General features: G+C 39.5%; 1 protein-coding gene across 7 annotated transcripts in view; it reads left to right on the plus strand.

The window, feature by feature from the left end:
• Positions 1-14,769, plus strand: part of PLEKHA1 (pleckstrin homology domain containing A1) — a 57,238-nt gene extending 42,469 nt beyond the window's left edge. For 2 of the 7 annotated variants that reach the window (XM_086681082.1, XM_086681079.1), the window contains exons 8-12: positions 641-709; positions 7,235-7,299; positions 7,915-7,978; positions 9,590-9,679; positions 12,291-14,769. In XM_086681082.1, coding sequence (XP_086537208.1) covers positions 641-709; positions 7,235-7,299; positions 7,915-7,978; positions 9,590-9,679; positions 12,291-12,605 — 603 coding nt within the window. In that variant the 3' untranslated portion in view covers positions 12,606-14,769. Of the gene's footprint in view, positions 1-640; positions 710-7,234; positions 7,300-7,914; positions 7,979-9,589; positions 9,680-10,931; positions 11,003-12,290 lie in introns of all 7 variants that reach the window. The other 5 variants (XM_086681080.1, XM_025918189.2, XR_015241899.1 and 2 more) reach the window with 5 other exon arrangements.
• The last annotated feature ends 632 nt before the right edge of the window (positions 14,770-15,401 follow it).

Below are 15,401 nucleotides of genomic sequence, written 5' to 3' on the forward strand. Positions count from 1 at the left end.
TCTGCAAGGAACCTCAGAAGTTCCTCAGGCTGTGGCTCACTTGTGCTAATGAGGGCTTTCAGGGAGGGAGACCTTTCTTTCCTTCTGTTTCATTCCCAAGTCTAAAATAGCAACCCTTGGAGATACTGAAGTGCTTTCACAAAAAGTGTATTTCAGTGACAAAACAAATATTTGTACAAAGTGGGTTCATTTTATTAAATATTTGTTGCTTTACTACTAAGCACAAAGTACCTGCAGAAAGATTCTTGCATTTTACGGATTTTACAGAACTTAATGTGGTTTAATAACATTTCCTGTGCTTGCTCTTGAACTCTTGATGACATTTACTTTGTGGGGTTGGGGGATGGGGAAATGCTTTTTTTTTCTTTCCTAACTTTTAGAGCATTAAACATAATGAAACCATATTCTGAAATTGTATGATACAACAAACTGAAGACTGGCCACCAAAGTTGAATTAGGCGCTTAAGGCCTGAGCAGTGGAAGAGATGATGTTTCATGTATTTCCTCACTAAGGGAGGGTAATGAGGTTTTTTAGGGCTTGCCATTTCTGATTATGGGTTCATATCAGAATAGGTAAGTGGCTGTTAACATTTGACATTCTTAGAAACAGAAGTCTTATGTCTGTGTTCATCTCTGGTAGATGAAAAACTGGAAGAGAAGATATTTTCAATTGGATGAAAACACAATAGGCTACTTCAAATCTGAACTGGTATGTTGCTGTGTCATAAATGTTGCTTTAAAATGTTTGAGAAGTATTATTCTGGTGATTGTGTGTGTGTATAGTTTCTTGTCCTGTTTTCTATTTCTAAAATAATTCTGGTTTTGAGAAGCGTATACAATTCACTTTATTTGGTTGTGATGTCTTAATGGTAATTTTGTAAATACATCTTAAATAAAAAGATCATACCTTCAAAGGCGTTCCACCTTGAAAGAATTAAAAACATCAGAACTCCTTCACCTGCCGATGTCCTCTGAAGGGCAGCTGGAGGAGATTGTAGGAAGAATTAAATCTCTAAAAGTCAACATTTTAACTCTGCATTTCTACCTTCTTTTCTCTTCCCTCTCTTGATAAATTTTTTTTTTTTCCTATTGCAGATTGACTTTTCAAGTTTTTTCGTATAAGACCTTTTTGTCTTGTGGGGTAGAATCAAGATTGAAATTCCCTCTTTCACTTGTTCGAGTAACATCCTTATTTAAAATATTCTTGTCACATAACCTGAGTTCTGCCACAGATTGCTGGATAATTTGAATGCTTTTTTATTCCTTACATGTCTGTCCTACCTCCTTTTCTTTTATGGGACCTTTGAGTGGGGATCATATTCTTTATTTGAATGAAGACACCAGAACAGCTGGTGAAGACACCAGCTACTATCTGGTAGAACTTTCTACACTGATGGAAATGGTCCATATCTTCACTGACCAGGTTTACTGGCTACATGTGGCTGTTGAATGCTGGAAATATGGCTAGTATGACTGGGGAACCTACCTTTATTTCATTTTAAAATTAAAACTGATTGTTCTTTAGTATTTTTTTAATTTAAATAGTTATACATAGCTATTGGTACTATACTGGACAGCAGAGTACTCAGAGAACAGGAAAGGACTATTTTGCGATTCATCTCAGGTGTCTGTTCTTCTGGGAAGCTTTTGAACTCTGCCTTCTCCTTATACACCACGGTTCCTGAAGTCCACTTCTGTCATAATAACTTCCGGCTGCGTTTTGTCATTGTATGCATACCTGTCTTTAGCAGTTGACTCTACGAGCTTCTTGAAGGCAAAGATCTCTTTTATACCCTTTTACGAACACAGCACCTGATACTTGGTAGATAATCAAGAAGTCTTTTTGAATGAAGGAAAAAATGGCACAGCACACCAAGAATAGCCATTTTAGCACAGGGACCTTTCTCAGACGTCCAATTCGAAGAGCCTCAACGGGAAGTAGTAGTTACGTGGCTCAAAAAGTATCAGACGTGGTGTCTCAGAAGGCTGCACGTTTGCTTGGTTAGTAGGTTGATTCATTGCTTTAATTAATGATCGCACTCTTGGGGAGAGTCATTAATGCAACAGATATTCATTGAGCCCTCCGTGGCTCTGGCACACTGTTCCGGGAACTGGGAATAAAGAGAACAGCAGCGATGTTCTGGCCTTTGTCAGGAGTTCAGTTGTGCCAGAGAAATTGACATGCCCCCCTGTCACCCACAGTAATTATGAGACAAGAACTATTACGGAAATACTTGCTAAATTTTGAAAACCTGCATGTAGACGTTATGCTATAAAATTTGAGAGGAGAGAATACTGAACTAACAAAGGAAGCAGGGAGATTATGCCATGTGTATTTAGGAATGTGTTAAGCACTTAGAAAACTCAGATACAGCTGGAAACTTTAAACATATTATAATTACTTACCTTTATCAATAACTCAGGGGTACATTCCCACCACATGTAACATTTCTGAACGGCTGTCTTAGCTGCGGGGGAGGGGCAGTCAGGCAGCAGCTGTGGGGTAGTTGTCTTTGCTTCGTGCGCACAGCACCTCTGGGTAAGATCGGAAAACACCGGCACCAAAACCCGCAGAAGAGGGTGCTGGCAGCTTGCAAGAGAATCTCAGGGACACGGTAGAACGTTCTTAAGAAATGCTTCATCCCCTTCACTCTTTTTGACACAGAGAATGGTATGGAGTGAAAAACATTGACATTGACAATTGATGGCTCTGAGTCAAAAAGTGATTCAGAAGAGGTGGAATCCGAATGTGAAGTTTTAAAAAAACCTTAGTCACTTTACTTTTGCTTATGTACCTATATATGCTCAAGAATGATAAATGATAGAAGTTGATGTTTAGGGTACAAACGGGCTCTTTTATGAAACGTTTTGATCGTTAGAAGTTTAAACATACAGTAGATAGAATAGTATTCTGAACCCCTCTTATCAAGACATGGCTGGTTTTCTTAGGTACCACCACCCACTTCCCCTTTATATTTTGAAGTAAGTCCTAGACATATTATTTCATCTGTAATTACTTTAGTTTGTTTTTCTAAGAGATAAGGAGTTAAAAACTTTTTCAGTAGGTATGAAGGATTTAAGTGTATACCTGAAAACCTGGAGAAAGTATTTGTAATGTGTATCAAGGATAAAACATTGATATCCCTAAAGAACGTTAAAAATTGAGGGATTCTTCCTTACCCTCTGCCCTCTTTCCTCCCAAACAATTAAGACCTAAAATTTTTAGGTGAGGCAGATCAGTGTAGGCGTTCATGTGGTGGGACAGAGGCGCAAGGAGCTACAGTAGCCTGGGTGTGGGCAAGGAACCCAAGAAGGACGAGGAGGCTGTCCTCTTGGAGGATTAGCCCAACATGGAGTAGGGGGAGGAGGGTATTCAGATTGGGAAGAGGGTGGTGGCAGAGACGGGAGGATGTTTACATATACACTTGATAAAATAAGTAAATATGTTAGGGATCATAGAAGCCTAGTTTCTCACTGTCCAAAAAGGGAGTAACAAATAAGGAAAGGGAGAAGACTTTTTGTATTAGGTTGGAATTCAGTGTATCGATGTGAGCACTTAACATATACAGGTAGATGTAGAATTAAACAGAGCTGTAAACGTATTCATGGGTTTACATATATATGCATATAATATACTTCCTAGCTCCGTGCAACTGGAAAAAAACCCCTTTCCGTGGAAAGAAACCTGGGCTCTTGCAGAAATGGCAAGACTCCAAAGCTGAAACAGTGGAAATAAATAAAAAATAAGCCTGGAATGTCTCGTATCGGAAAACAGAATGCTCACAGAATGCTAAGGACATGACGGAAGGACCCAGAATCCAACTTGAAAACAGCCGCCCTTGCCAAATTTGGGGGATTATTTGAGGCATCAAAATAAGTAATGATGGTAACAGATTATTGCCCTTTGAATAAAGTGGAAATCCATGAACCCACCCGGGAGAAATGGGTGGATGCATGAGTATACACGTGTGTTTGTGATGAGGAACCAGAGGGCACGTAGTTTCAAAGTCCCCATCCGCAGAATGCACATTAAGTACAAAAAGGGAAATGGTAACTTGATAGCGATAAAGATACCACTGGTAGATACCACTCTAAACAGGTGACCAGATGATTAAAGTGGACTTCGTCAGTGATGAGATGAATTAAAATTACTTCCCGTCTGACAGGATAGCTCGAGAAGGTTGCTGCCTCATTTCTGTGATGTTCCTGCCAAAGATGCCTGACCTGAATCTAATCCTGATGAAGGCTCAGACACACCCAAGTCAGGGACTTTCTCCAGAATGACTGCCTTGGAGCCTTCAGGAGAGTCAAGACTGTGGGAGTTAGGGACAGAATGACTGAAGGAAAGAAAGATATGACAAGTACATGCAGTCAGCGATTCTGAACTGAATTATTTTGCTTTAAAAAAAGACACTTGGGGGACACCTTCCTGATTTTGATGGTTCTGTTGTGATAACATAAAAGGATGTCTTTGCGGGAAATACACACTAAAGGGCCTTGGGGGCCAGGTCAGCAACTCACTCTGAAATGGTTCCAGAGAGTCAGGTCTTTGTGCTATGTTTTCAACCTTTGTCTAAGTTTGTGGTTGGTTCAAAGTTTACAGAGAGAGAAAACCAAGGGGAAAGTATCCAGTAGAAAAATGAGGAAAAGACATGAATAGACAGTTCCTTTATAAAGAAATTAAAATAGGGGCGCCTGGGTGGCGCAGTCGGTTAAGCGTCCGACTTCAGCCAGGTCACGATCTCGCGGTCCGTGAGTTCGAGCCCCGCGTCGGGCTCTGGGCTGATGGCTCAGAGCCTGGAGCCTGTTTCCGATTCTGTGTCTCCCTCTCTCTCTGCCCCTCGCCCGTTCATGCTCTGTCTCTCTCTGTCCCAAAAATAAATAAACGTTGGAAAAAAAAAAAAAAAGAAATTAAAATGGTCTTTAAACATATAAAAGATATTAAGTATCACTTGTAATTAGAGAAGCACACATTAAAACCTCACAGGAGTATTACTTCTCATGTATCGTGAGAAAGCCATGGCGGAGTGAAGAGATGAGTGGTCTTCTTCCCCCAAAAGCAAGTATAAACGCTATTCTTCAACAGGAACCGGGAACATTGGAGAGATGGCTGATGTCAGAGGTGGGGCAGGCACAGGAAGAGCTGGGCCCGGAAGATCCAGTTGTGACAGAAGATAAGGAAGTGGCTCAGCGAATGATGGGGACGTGACAGAAGGACACAACCAGCTTGAAGGGGCTCCTAGTACCCAAAACTCATATGGTTTGAGCACCAGAGTAAAAAATGATAGTAATGGATTACAACCCAGAGAATAAAACAAGTCAAATAAGTAAACGGAGAAAGAGAAGCATTTCCTTAGAGTAAAATTCCAACTAATACATGAATTGATGGGGCTGGAGACAAATCACCATTTGGCAGCTACTACAGTAATGATGGTTTCGGGCAAGAATTTTCGAAGCTTGGTAAAATTAGTGGGCAAAACGATGGGAAAAGTGGGTATTCCATAGGCTTCGAGTGTCTCCCCACAAGATGTTTAATAATGGCAAAGGAGAAAAGGGTAACTCTCTAGTGACTGCAAACACGGCCTTACGAGATGAGGTGTAACACCCTAGTAATGGGACACACCCCTCTCACGCGCTCCGTGAGAATGATGCCCCGAGAAGAACGAAGTGCATCTGTAGTTTCCCCGCCAAACTGCATAGCCTGAATCCAAGCATGGTTAACATCATACAGAGCCAAATTAAGGGACGTTCTACAAAACAACTGGCCTGGACTCTTGAAAACTCTAAAGGTTGTGAAGGGGGTGGGGGGGAAGGCCTGCAGAACTATTCCACAATAAAGGACACGAAGAGATAGGACCACTAAATACAAGGTCTGATTCCAGATTGAACTCTGGAGCAGCAAATCTATAGTTTTCCCTTCTATGTTAAGGATACTGCTGGGCAATTAATGAGATGTGAATACGGTTTTTAGATAATAGGATTGCGTCAGTGTGGAGTTTTTGGTTTCTGTGATTGTACTGTAGTTACGTAAGAAACATCCTTGTTTTAGGAAATATACACTAACATATTTAGTAGTAAAGCACATATCTATGATTTACCTTCAGACATTTCAGGAAAAATATATACACACATACCATAGTCACATACATGAACACAACAAGCAGAATGATTTAACAAACGTGAAATTTTAACATCTTGGAAAATGGGGTGCGATGTGTACAGAAATTCTCAGTCTTTTATAGTCTGAAATTATTTTAATTTTTTTTTTTATTCTTGAGAGAGAGAAAAACAGAGCATGAGCTGGGGAGGGGCAGAGAGAGAGGAAGACCCCAAATCCAAAGCCGGCTTCCGGCTCTGAGCTGTCAGCACAGAGCCTGATGCGGGGCTTGAACCCACGAACGGTGAGATCATGACCTGAGCCACGCAGGCTCCCCTATAGTCTGAAATTATTTTAAAAATGAACCATTTTGTAAAACTTAAAGACTGGTGATTTTTTAAAGTGTTCAGCCATGCTTTAATTTTTTCTTGGGGCTGCATCAAATAATGGCACTTTTTAATCTTACGGTGTGATACTCGGTGAAATATGGCATATAGTATTTCATGGCACGTGTAGTATAAACAGGCTATTGGGAACTAGTTGTGTCTTGTGTCTAGTTTTGTGACCTTGGGGTGAGGTACTTAATTAACGTGTGAGGCTCCGTTTCCTCAGGTGGATAGGAGTGCGTGTACTGTGGGGTTGTAGAAAGTTGAAGTGAGCTAACGTGTTTAAAAGCTAGCGGATGTCCTGGACTTAGTAAAAGTTCAGTAAATTGTGCTTGTTAAAATAACGTATTCATATAAAAGTGATATACCTAAAATGACAAATTTAACTCCGAGAAGCTGGGTATTTGCTACTCTGGTGCCTTCTACCTCAAAGTAACATTCCAGAAGAGGAAGTCTTCTACTTACGGGGTCTGCAAGGGTCCACTGGGGGAAAGTCTGATGATTTCATGGCTTTTAATCTACGCTGTCATTAAGGCCAGAAATAATGTGAATACGGGTTATGTGCCAGTTTCCGTGTTTCAGACCACAGTGTGCATAAGGTTATTCGGTATTTGGGCTGTTCTGATGCTGGATGGTTCAGGAAGGTAGATTTACGTCTCAGATGTGCTTCATAGAGATCTCCAAGTAAGACAACTAATCCTTAAAAGGACTTTAAGAATATACATCATGTGTCCGTGTGTTTTTTTGCCAGGAAAAGGAACCTCTCCGCGTAATACCACTTAAAGAGGTTCATAAAGTCCAGGAATGTAAGCAGAGGTAAGTAAGCACCCGCTGTCACTTAGTGCCTGCCGCAGCACTCTAGCACTCAGCAGGGCTTTAGTTTGGTTGGTGTGTACAGGTGATGTTTTCCTGGGTTATTTGTAGCATTACTTTTAACTCTTCCTAGTTGGGATATGCCAGGACTTACAAAATCCTCAAAGTATTGAGATATTTTTTTGTTTCATTTGAAAACTAAAAATTAGGCTTATTAACGGAAAGGAAAAATTTTAACGTGAACAACTTCTATCATATTTGACAGATTGATGTATTAGTAATTTAAGTATTTTGAAGTTGCTGCAGAATAGAGCTTTATAAGAAAATGTGGTAACTGTGCAGTGTTTCTTTGAGCAAACTGATTTATTCACAGTTGAAAACTTTGGATTTTAAACTTCTTTTATGAACCTCTTCTAAAAATATATATAACGTATAAAATATGTAAAATTAATGCAAAAATAAATTGGAAAAGATGATTTGGTTTTGCTAAATTACATCAACATTTTATCTCTGCTTGTTTTCTTATTGACATATATTTGGTACTAGATGAATGAGTGAAAGAAAAACTATCAAACAACTGCTATTTAAGTGCAATTGGACGTTTGTTTTTGTTAACAGTGACATAATGATGAGAGACAATCTCTTTGAAATTGTAACATCGTCTCGAACTTTCTATGTGCAGGTGAGAGTCTTCTTTGGAGATTATAGATCCTCCTAACAAGAGATTAATAATTTTAGAGGTGACATGAACAGAAATAAACTTACTGCTTATGAGGATAAGGAAAAATATGACAACTGTAATTCACAACTTAAAAAAATGTTATACATAAAATTATTGGTAGGTCATATGTTCAGCAGATAGGGGTACTCTTGGCTATGAATTCGTAGAGTAGAATTAGGTAGTATTTATGGGAAGGGAAATGCTGTTTTAACGTAGATGCTAACTTTCAATTTGGATTATTTTTGCACGTGTTGTAGAATTTTGACTGCATCATTTTTGGTAATTTTAGAAATGGGACTGAAAATCCCACAATAAAAGGAGACCATAGATCTCACCAGTGGTAGATAGGCATCTTGTATTTAAGTTTAAAATACTCTTTTTAGTGTATTATTTAGATTGGAAGTTTTTCTTTTTTTTAAAGAACAGTTGTTTTTGTTTTATAAAAGCTACATATAATTATTGCAGAAAACTTGGAAAATATAGAAAGATATGAAGAAAGGGGTAGTTTATAAAACACACAGAATCTCACATTCAGGAAACCATTCTTATTATAGTGCCTTTTTTAAAGGCGTACATTTTTATAGCAAGTGGGGTCATACAAAGCACACGCAGTTATATTCTATTTAATATATTATAGTCATTTTTTTCCACATCATTAAAAATTCTGTAAAAACTTTTTAGAACTGCACCATACTCTATTATATGAATGCTCCACAGTTAAACTCTTTCCCTGCTACTCTGTTACTGATTATTTTTGTAGTTTTGTGTATTTACTATTATAAACAATGTGAGGATGAACATTTTTGTGCTTAACTTTGCCTGGATTTCTTCTATAGGTTAAGTTTCTAGATCAAGAATAACCGTCAGAACATAAAACCTTTTTAAACCCCCTCTTTTGCCAGATTGATTTCTAGATTTTTGCTTTACCTTTGCCTGCTCTGGGTTTTTCCTTTTAAAAGTCCTTATTAAAATCATTGGTTTGCAAGTATTCTCCTGTAGCTTAAAAGTTTTAAACAGAAGTAAAGGGAGGTATCTCTATACCCCTCTTAGGTTTTGTTTGGTTGGATTTAAAGTCATAATAAGGTTTTAATTCACGTTGGAAAGCAAGGTCCTGTCAAGGAATATGATACTTTGGAATATGACCACCAAAACTACTTTCAGTACTTAGTGTAGTACTAGAAATGATCTCTAGAAAAATAATACATGTCAAATGGCTTTTTAACTCCGCAGTTACATAAATACTCTTGTAGCAGAGTCAGACGATATAGCAGTAGACAGAGCAAAATGAGAAGCTTTGTCTTTGACTTCTTCCTCTCGTTTTCTCTCCAGAAGTATTCATATTGACTTTCTGATGTGTCTGATCTTAAAGCATCAAGTGCCCAACTTACGTCTCTGTAATAACTTACCCGGCAAAACCTGACTTAAAGTGACTCTAAAAGTTTTTGGAAACCATTGCCTTGGAATGATTTTGTTGTTGACACTGTAATTTACCAACATGAATACGTTGGATTTGTAGATGTAGGAGCTGATTTGGGGGATGAATTGACTGAATGAGTCCTTTCTTTCCCTTAGGCTGATAGCCCTGAAGAGATGCACAGTTGGATTAAAGCAGTCTCTGGTGCCATTGTAGCACAGCGGGGACCTGGCCGATCAGCATCTTCTGTATGTTTCCTGTTCTCTGGGGTGATACTCCCTAGGGTCCCCCCCATCCTGTCGAGTTATTTTCCTTCCTCTCCCCCTAATCCTTCTGGTTTCTTTCTGTATTGAGATTTATTTGCATGTTGACTTTCGTACCAATTGGACTTGCAAAAAAATAATGCATTTCTAATTTAATGCTTCCTTGTAGTGTTATGTATATATAACTTTCTGTGCATTGTATTGTCTTAAATGCACAAGCAGGGCAACTAAAGAATGAACGTTTCCTTGCTTTGTTTTAGGAGTTCTTACTTGTCAGTAGGTCTGGATTTGTTACAACTTGACAAATTCTCAGTACGGGATGTGGCCTAATCCTGTAAAGCGCCTTAAATTGTAGCATAACACAGTTTGGTGAAAGTCTCCATTTCTCCTCTACTGCCTCGAATTTCAGTTAAGGTGTTTTTGGCTTACTAGCACCATAAGGCCGTTGAATGGAGCAGCTGGAACCCGAAATACAACTTCGTGTTCTCCGTCACCATTTTCCGTTGCGTGTCCTCGTTCTCATTTTCTGGTAGAGTAATTTAGAAGCCCGCTGCTTTTCACTATCATAATTGTCTCTGTGATGATATGAGAGTAAAACTGAAATGTTACACATTCTCAGAAATAACAAGAAAAATGTTTTTAATTTTTAATTTATCATGTTCAGGTACATCATAGGATAAGATTTGGCTGTAGGGCACTTTGGTCACTGCTTTCATCTGAAAACACAAATATTCTACTGAGGAATAGAAAAAAACATTTTAAGTGTCTTGAAATGTAGCACTTCTGTCCACAGAATGTAGTCTAACATGTAGCATGAAAGCCTTATATTACCTTTTACGGGTTCATTGTAAATGCCAGATATTCTGCGCTTTTGGTATTTTTCTGGTAGTTTCCTGGTAGTGATAAACTACAGATCGGTAAAAACAAATCCATGTTTCTCATTTCTTAAATGAGTCTCCTTATATCCTTTCTGGAATATCTTAGAAGTCACTTTCATACCTGTTAATTTTGTAACTGCCTGTGTTTTATGTGACCTTTTCAGCAGCCCAATATGAGACTCTCTGCAAAAACACTGTCTGTGGGGAAACAGGGAAACTTGGAGAAGGGCACTTGTGTTTCGTGCTTTGTGGTGGGGGCGAAGTGGACTCTCTAGCTGTAACTGTCGGCAGAACTTTCTCTTTTCCTCCCTCTCCTCAGTATAGGTTAACTCTAATCTTAGCTTTGCACTGTGTTCCAGATGCGGCAGGCCAGAAGGCTGTCGAATCCTTGTATACAGAGGTATACATCAAGAACTGGTGAATGCAGCACGTATGTGGGCTCTCACGCAAACGTGCCTTCTTACTAGAGGGCCCGGACTTAACTCACTACTCACAACTGATCGTAGAAAGTTGAGTTAACCAAACTGCCTTTTGCAGTTATCGTAACTGACTTTGTCAACACTAACGCAAACTATTTCCCTCTGGTCATCCGGTTGGATACGTATATTTAAACAACAACGAGGAAAGATAAATCATGAAAGAGCAATAGAACCTTACTAATTGAACAAGTCGCATTAAGCTGTCCTAAAAATTAATTTACCGAATTGCCACAAGTTTCAACTTCTGTATTTTATGTATTTTGAGATTTTTGATGCTACACCACTGCACTGCACCCTTGTTCTAATAATCTATGCAAACTCATGCACGCTTATGCATTGGATGAACTCCACGTTACTGTAGTTTGCATGGCATTTTCAAGCTCAGGCGAAATTTAGCCAGCTCGTGGGAATCTAGGGTGTTTTGTGAACTTGTAGCGCTTTGTTTTCAAAGCCGCGAGTGTCATACATGAGCACAGCACACCGGGAACTACATGGCAATGCATTTGGAACGGTCCTATTTAAGGATATCTTAAAGTTAGAAGCGAGTGGGAATTAAGAGTCACAACTGACCGTTATTTCGCCACAGATTTAATGAATGATTAAATATGTACCCTTTGCTGCCATTAAAATCTCAAGCCATGAGAATCAAGGACGTGTTCAAAACTGAATAAATACAGTTAAGAGGAAGTGGAAAGGCGGCACAATTATCCGCTGCCGTGAAACTCAGGGCAGAAAAACGAAGGTTGGTCAGACTGCCAGACAGAATCGTAGGCTTGAAAAATAGTGAGTTCTGCTTATTAAAAAAATAGGGCCTTTCATTTTTATATCCTGCATTTTTGTTTTTTATCTTTCTAAAATACGTGGGACGATCCCTAGTGTTGATCGAGAGACTAGAACACACTCTTACGTGACCCGACGCCACAGGGCCCTCTCACACACCCGCTCAGCCGCGGCTGCAGCGCCGCATTCCGGTGCAGGCCGACCAAGGCTTCGAGTGGCAGAGCTTTGGTGACAGAACTGGTTTCTTAGTGGAAATGGTTGTGGACTGTCCTTGCTTTAACCTCACTCCTAAAAATGCATTGCTTTGGGAAGGAACGTGCACACGTTTGCTGCATGGCTCATGCTTCTGCTCCGTGTGTGTGTGTGTTTTGTTTGTTTTTCAGAGAGTAAAGTCTCACGCTGAGTTACTAACTCCGTCGTTAATGTTTGACTGTGTCTGACGGCCTGTCCTCTTTCCAGGAGCATCCCAGCTGTCCTCCAGACCCCAAGCACGCTTTCCGCTCTGCCAGCGCCGCAGCCGCCGCCTCCCTTTGCACGGCCTCTCGCAGCAACTCTTTGGTCTCAAGCTTTACCGTGGAGAAGCGAGGATTTTACGAATCTCTTGCCAAGGTCAAGCCAGGGAACTTCAAGGTCCAGACTGTCTCTCCAAGAGAACCAGCTTCCAAAGTGACTGAACGTGCTCCGCTCAAACCTCCAAGTAAAACTGGCCCTCAGGATAAAGATTGTGACCCGGTGGACTTGGATGATGCAAGCCTTCCGGTCAGTGACGTGTAAGACGAAGCACGCGGGCCCCCCCCCCCCCCGCCCCCGCCCCCCTCCGCCTCCCCAGCCCCTGTTTCCTCTCACGAGGCTTCTAGCCAAAGATGATAAAGGGTGAAATGGTTTTTAATACATAGATTATACTGCCTCTTAGATGTACTCTTCATAAGCTGGTAAACCAAGGATCTCGGGAGTGGCCAAACGAAATGTAATTTCCTTAAAACAAAACAAAACAAAACACAATGAACGAACGAAAGAAAAAAACCTAAGTGTTTCAGTATCAACTGTGTGAAGCTTCGTGTGCTCTCGCTTGGGTGATGAAAATGTGTGTGTGGTATTTTTTTTCCTAGGGAATTTGACAATTTAAATGTTTCACCACATAAAACATTAAAAATGCTTATTAATTATTTTGGTTGTTTTTAAAATGCTACTTTGACTTCCTATTAGATGCTTGATATTTACATATTCTTACTGGTTAATATTATTGAATGAAATATGGTCAGACTAAGATAACTGAAATCATGATGTCTGTGGTGCTGTAAAATTTATACTACGACGTGGACAGTTTGGAAATGATCACCACTTTTGATGCTCTGGTTATCAAGGTGAGTAGCAAGTTTTGCCGCAGAGATTATCACCGGACCGTTTAGCAAGGGTTGGAGGTTGCCCGGGGGGGTCGGGGGTGGGGGGGAAACTAATTCAGACAACTGTATCTTGGACATGTGTTTGAAAAAGCTTAGGACCTTAAGCAGTCATTGCTTTATGAAATGGTGAAAATGACTTGGTGTGAAATTTCTGGGAGATCTGATTTTCTTATCAAGGTTTTATAAATAGTTCTTCTTTCTATATTTGGATCAGTGAAAGACTGAGTTTGTATGTGAAGACATAACTGCCCTTAGTCATGCCTCTCCTTTTTGTCACTAATCACATTCAAGTGCCTGTGTTTTCTCATCTTGCTTGAGAACGTTGTCAGATGAACGTGCTCAAAAGTCCTATGTGATTGGTTTTAAACATTGAGATAAAATTAATTGTCAGTAGCATAGTGTTTTGTGTTAAGTAAGATATCATCTTATGTTTGAGATGCCAGAATGCTTTTATTCTACTACCTGTGCAATATTCGTGTTTTAAAACACACATTTGAGTATACATTTAATCACGGGGACGTCATCAGTGTAAGCACCGCTCTGAGAAATCCTTAGTTTCAAGTGTTGAATAATAGACGAGTTTGAGGTATCGTCTTTATGGTTGATTCTTAAACGTTTGCTTTAAGAAAATAGTCTTGAATCTCACATGCTGCTGTTTTTATGATACTTTGCCATCTTACTGTGCTGTTTTGTTTTGGAATTCATACGTGTCACTGTTTCCCCTTTTCATTTTCTAAGATGACTCTTGTTTGAGAAAGAGAGGGAGAGATTTCCTGCTCCAGCAGTGGGGTCCAGAGTTTACTATTTATTGCATTGGAATTGTCATAGAATCAGTTTAAAAATCCAAATGTGTCAAGTGCGCCACTCAACTTTTTTTATTCATAAGCTAATATTTTGAAAAGGCACATTTCGATTGTTTCCTTTTTTGCAGCTATATTCGAAAATGGTAGAATGGAAAGGTTTTAAGTAGTCGTCACTTTTTCTGATGATATGCCCATTTCCGTGGCTCTTTTGAAGGTTACTCTTTCATGAACATACCTAAGAAATCTTGTGTAGACAGTTTGCAATATTCAGGAGCCTAACGCTTTTTTCTTTGGTACAGCTTCTACGTTGCATGTTTATTTTAGCATATTTTGGTATTGGTAATTTGATATATTTCATAGTGGCAAAATATTAGCTCTATTTTGGGACTTTTTATAGAACTACCCCTCATATTCAGTAGCGTAGGAAAATGTTCTTGTGATTGTCAGGGTCTCCTAATATTTATCTCAATACTTTTATAATTCTATGAAAATTATTTAATTATTTTAAAACTTATACTTTTCTTGTAAATATGTCACATCTGAATTGTCAGAAAATTACTTTGAATACCTTAATATTTGCTGCATTTTTTTTTCTGTATATAGAACACGTCTTCTTTCAGAATGGGAATATACACGTGCTTCCCAGTGTTTACTTTTACGTCTGCTACTTTATAATGTCAAACTGGTATGAACACTGTAATGATTTGAAAATAAACTTCAAATTCTAACTTACTTCTCGTTCGGTTTGGTTCAGTTTCTGATGTGAACAGGCAACCAGAACTAGTACAAAATCCGTTTGGTTAGTTGACTTGAATTTCCATGTTTAAGGACGGAGTAACTATTTGGTGGCCTTTGGAAGGCACAGCTGGAACGAAAGTTGCACGAGAAAAGATGATTGTTTTTGGGAAAAAGAGCCTGATTATTTTGCTTACCTCAAACAAAAGAAAAACACGTTCTCAAAAGCAGTACTAGATATGTCGGCTTCAGAGCATAGTTTGAATCGTCCAGGCTGCTTTTGCAGCGCGTGGTTATCGGTGAGACTGGACCCGGCCTGAGCGCGGCTGGGTACAAAGGGCATTTTGATCCCCAGACGGGCCGTTGACATGTACTCATGAAACTGCTTGTCGGGCGTTAAAGGCTGCTTTTTGCAGACCCGCTGTTGGTAACAAATCGTCCGCGTCTGCTCCTGCATCCAGCATCTAATAGCGATGGAATTGGAGAAAGTCTGTCTGTCTTAGTAATTCTTGTTAACTGGTGCAATGTAATTTTCTTTCCCTGAAAAGATTTTACATGTTTTTATTTTTAAAAAGCCCAAAATGAGAAAGTTCGAAACTTCGTGGCTTTCACAGAAAAAGAGATTCCTT

The sequence above is a fragment of the Puma concolor genome, chromosome D2 (assembly GCF_028749965.1).
Source record: "Puma concolor isolate L17-30 chromosome D2, mPumCon1.1.hap2, whole genome shotgun sequence".
Lineage (NCBI taxonomy): Eukaryota > Metazoa > Chordata > Mammalia > Carnivora > Felidae > Puma > Puma concolor.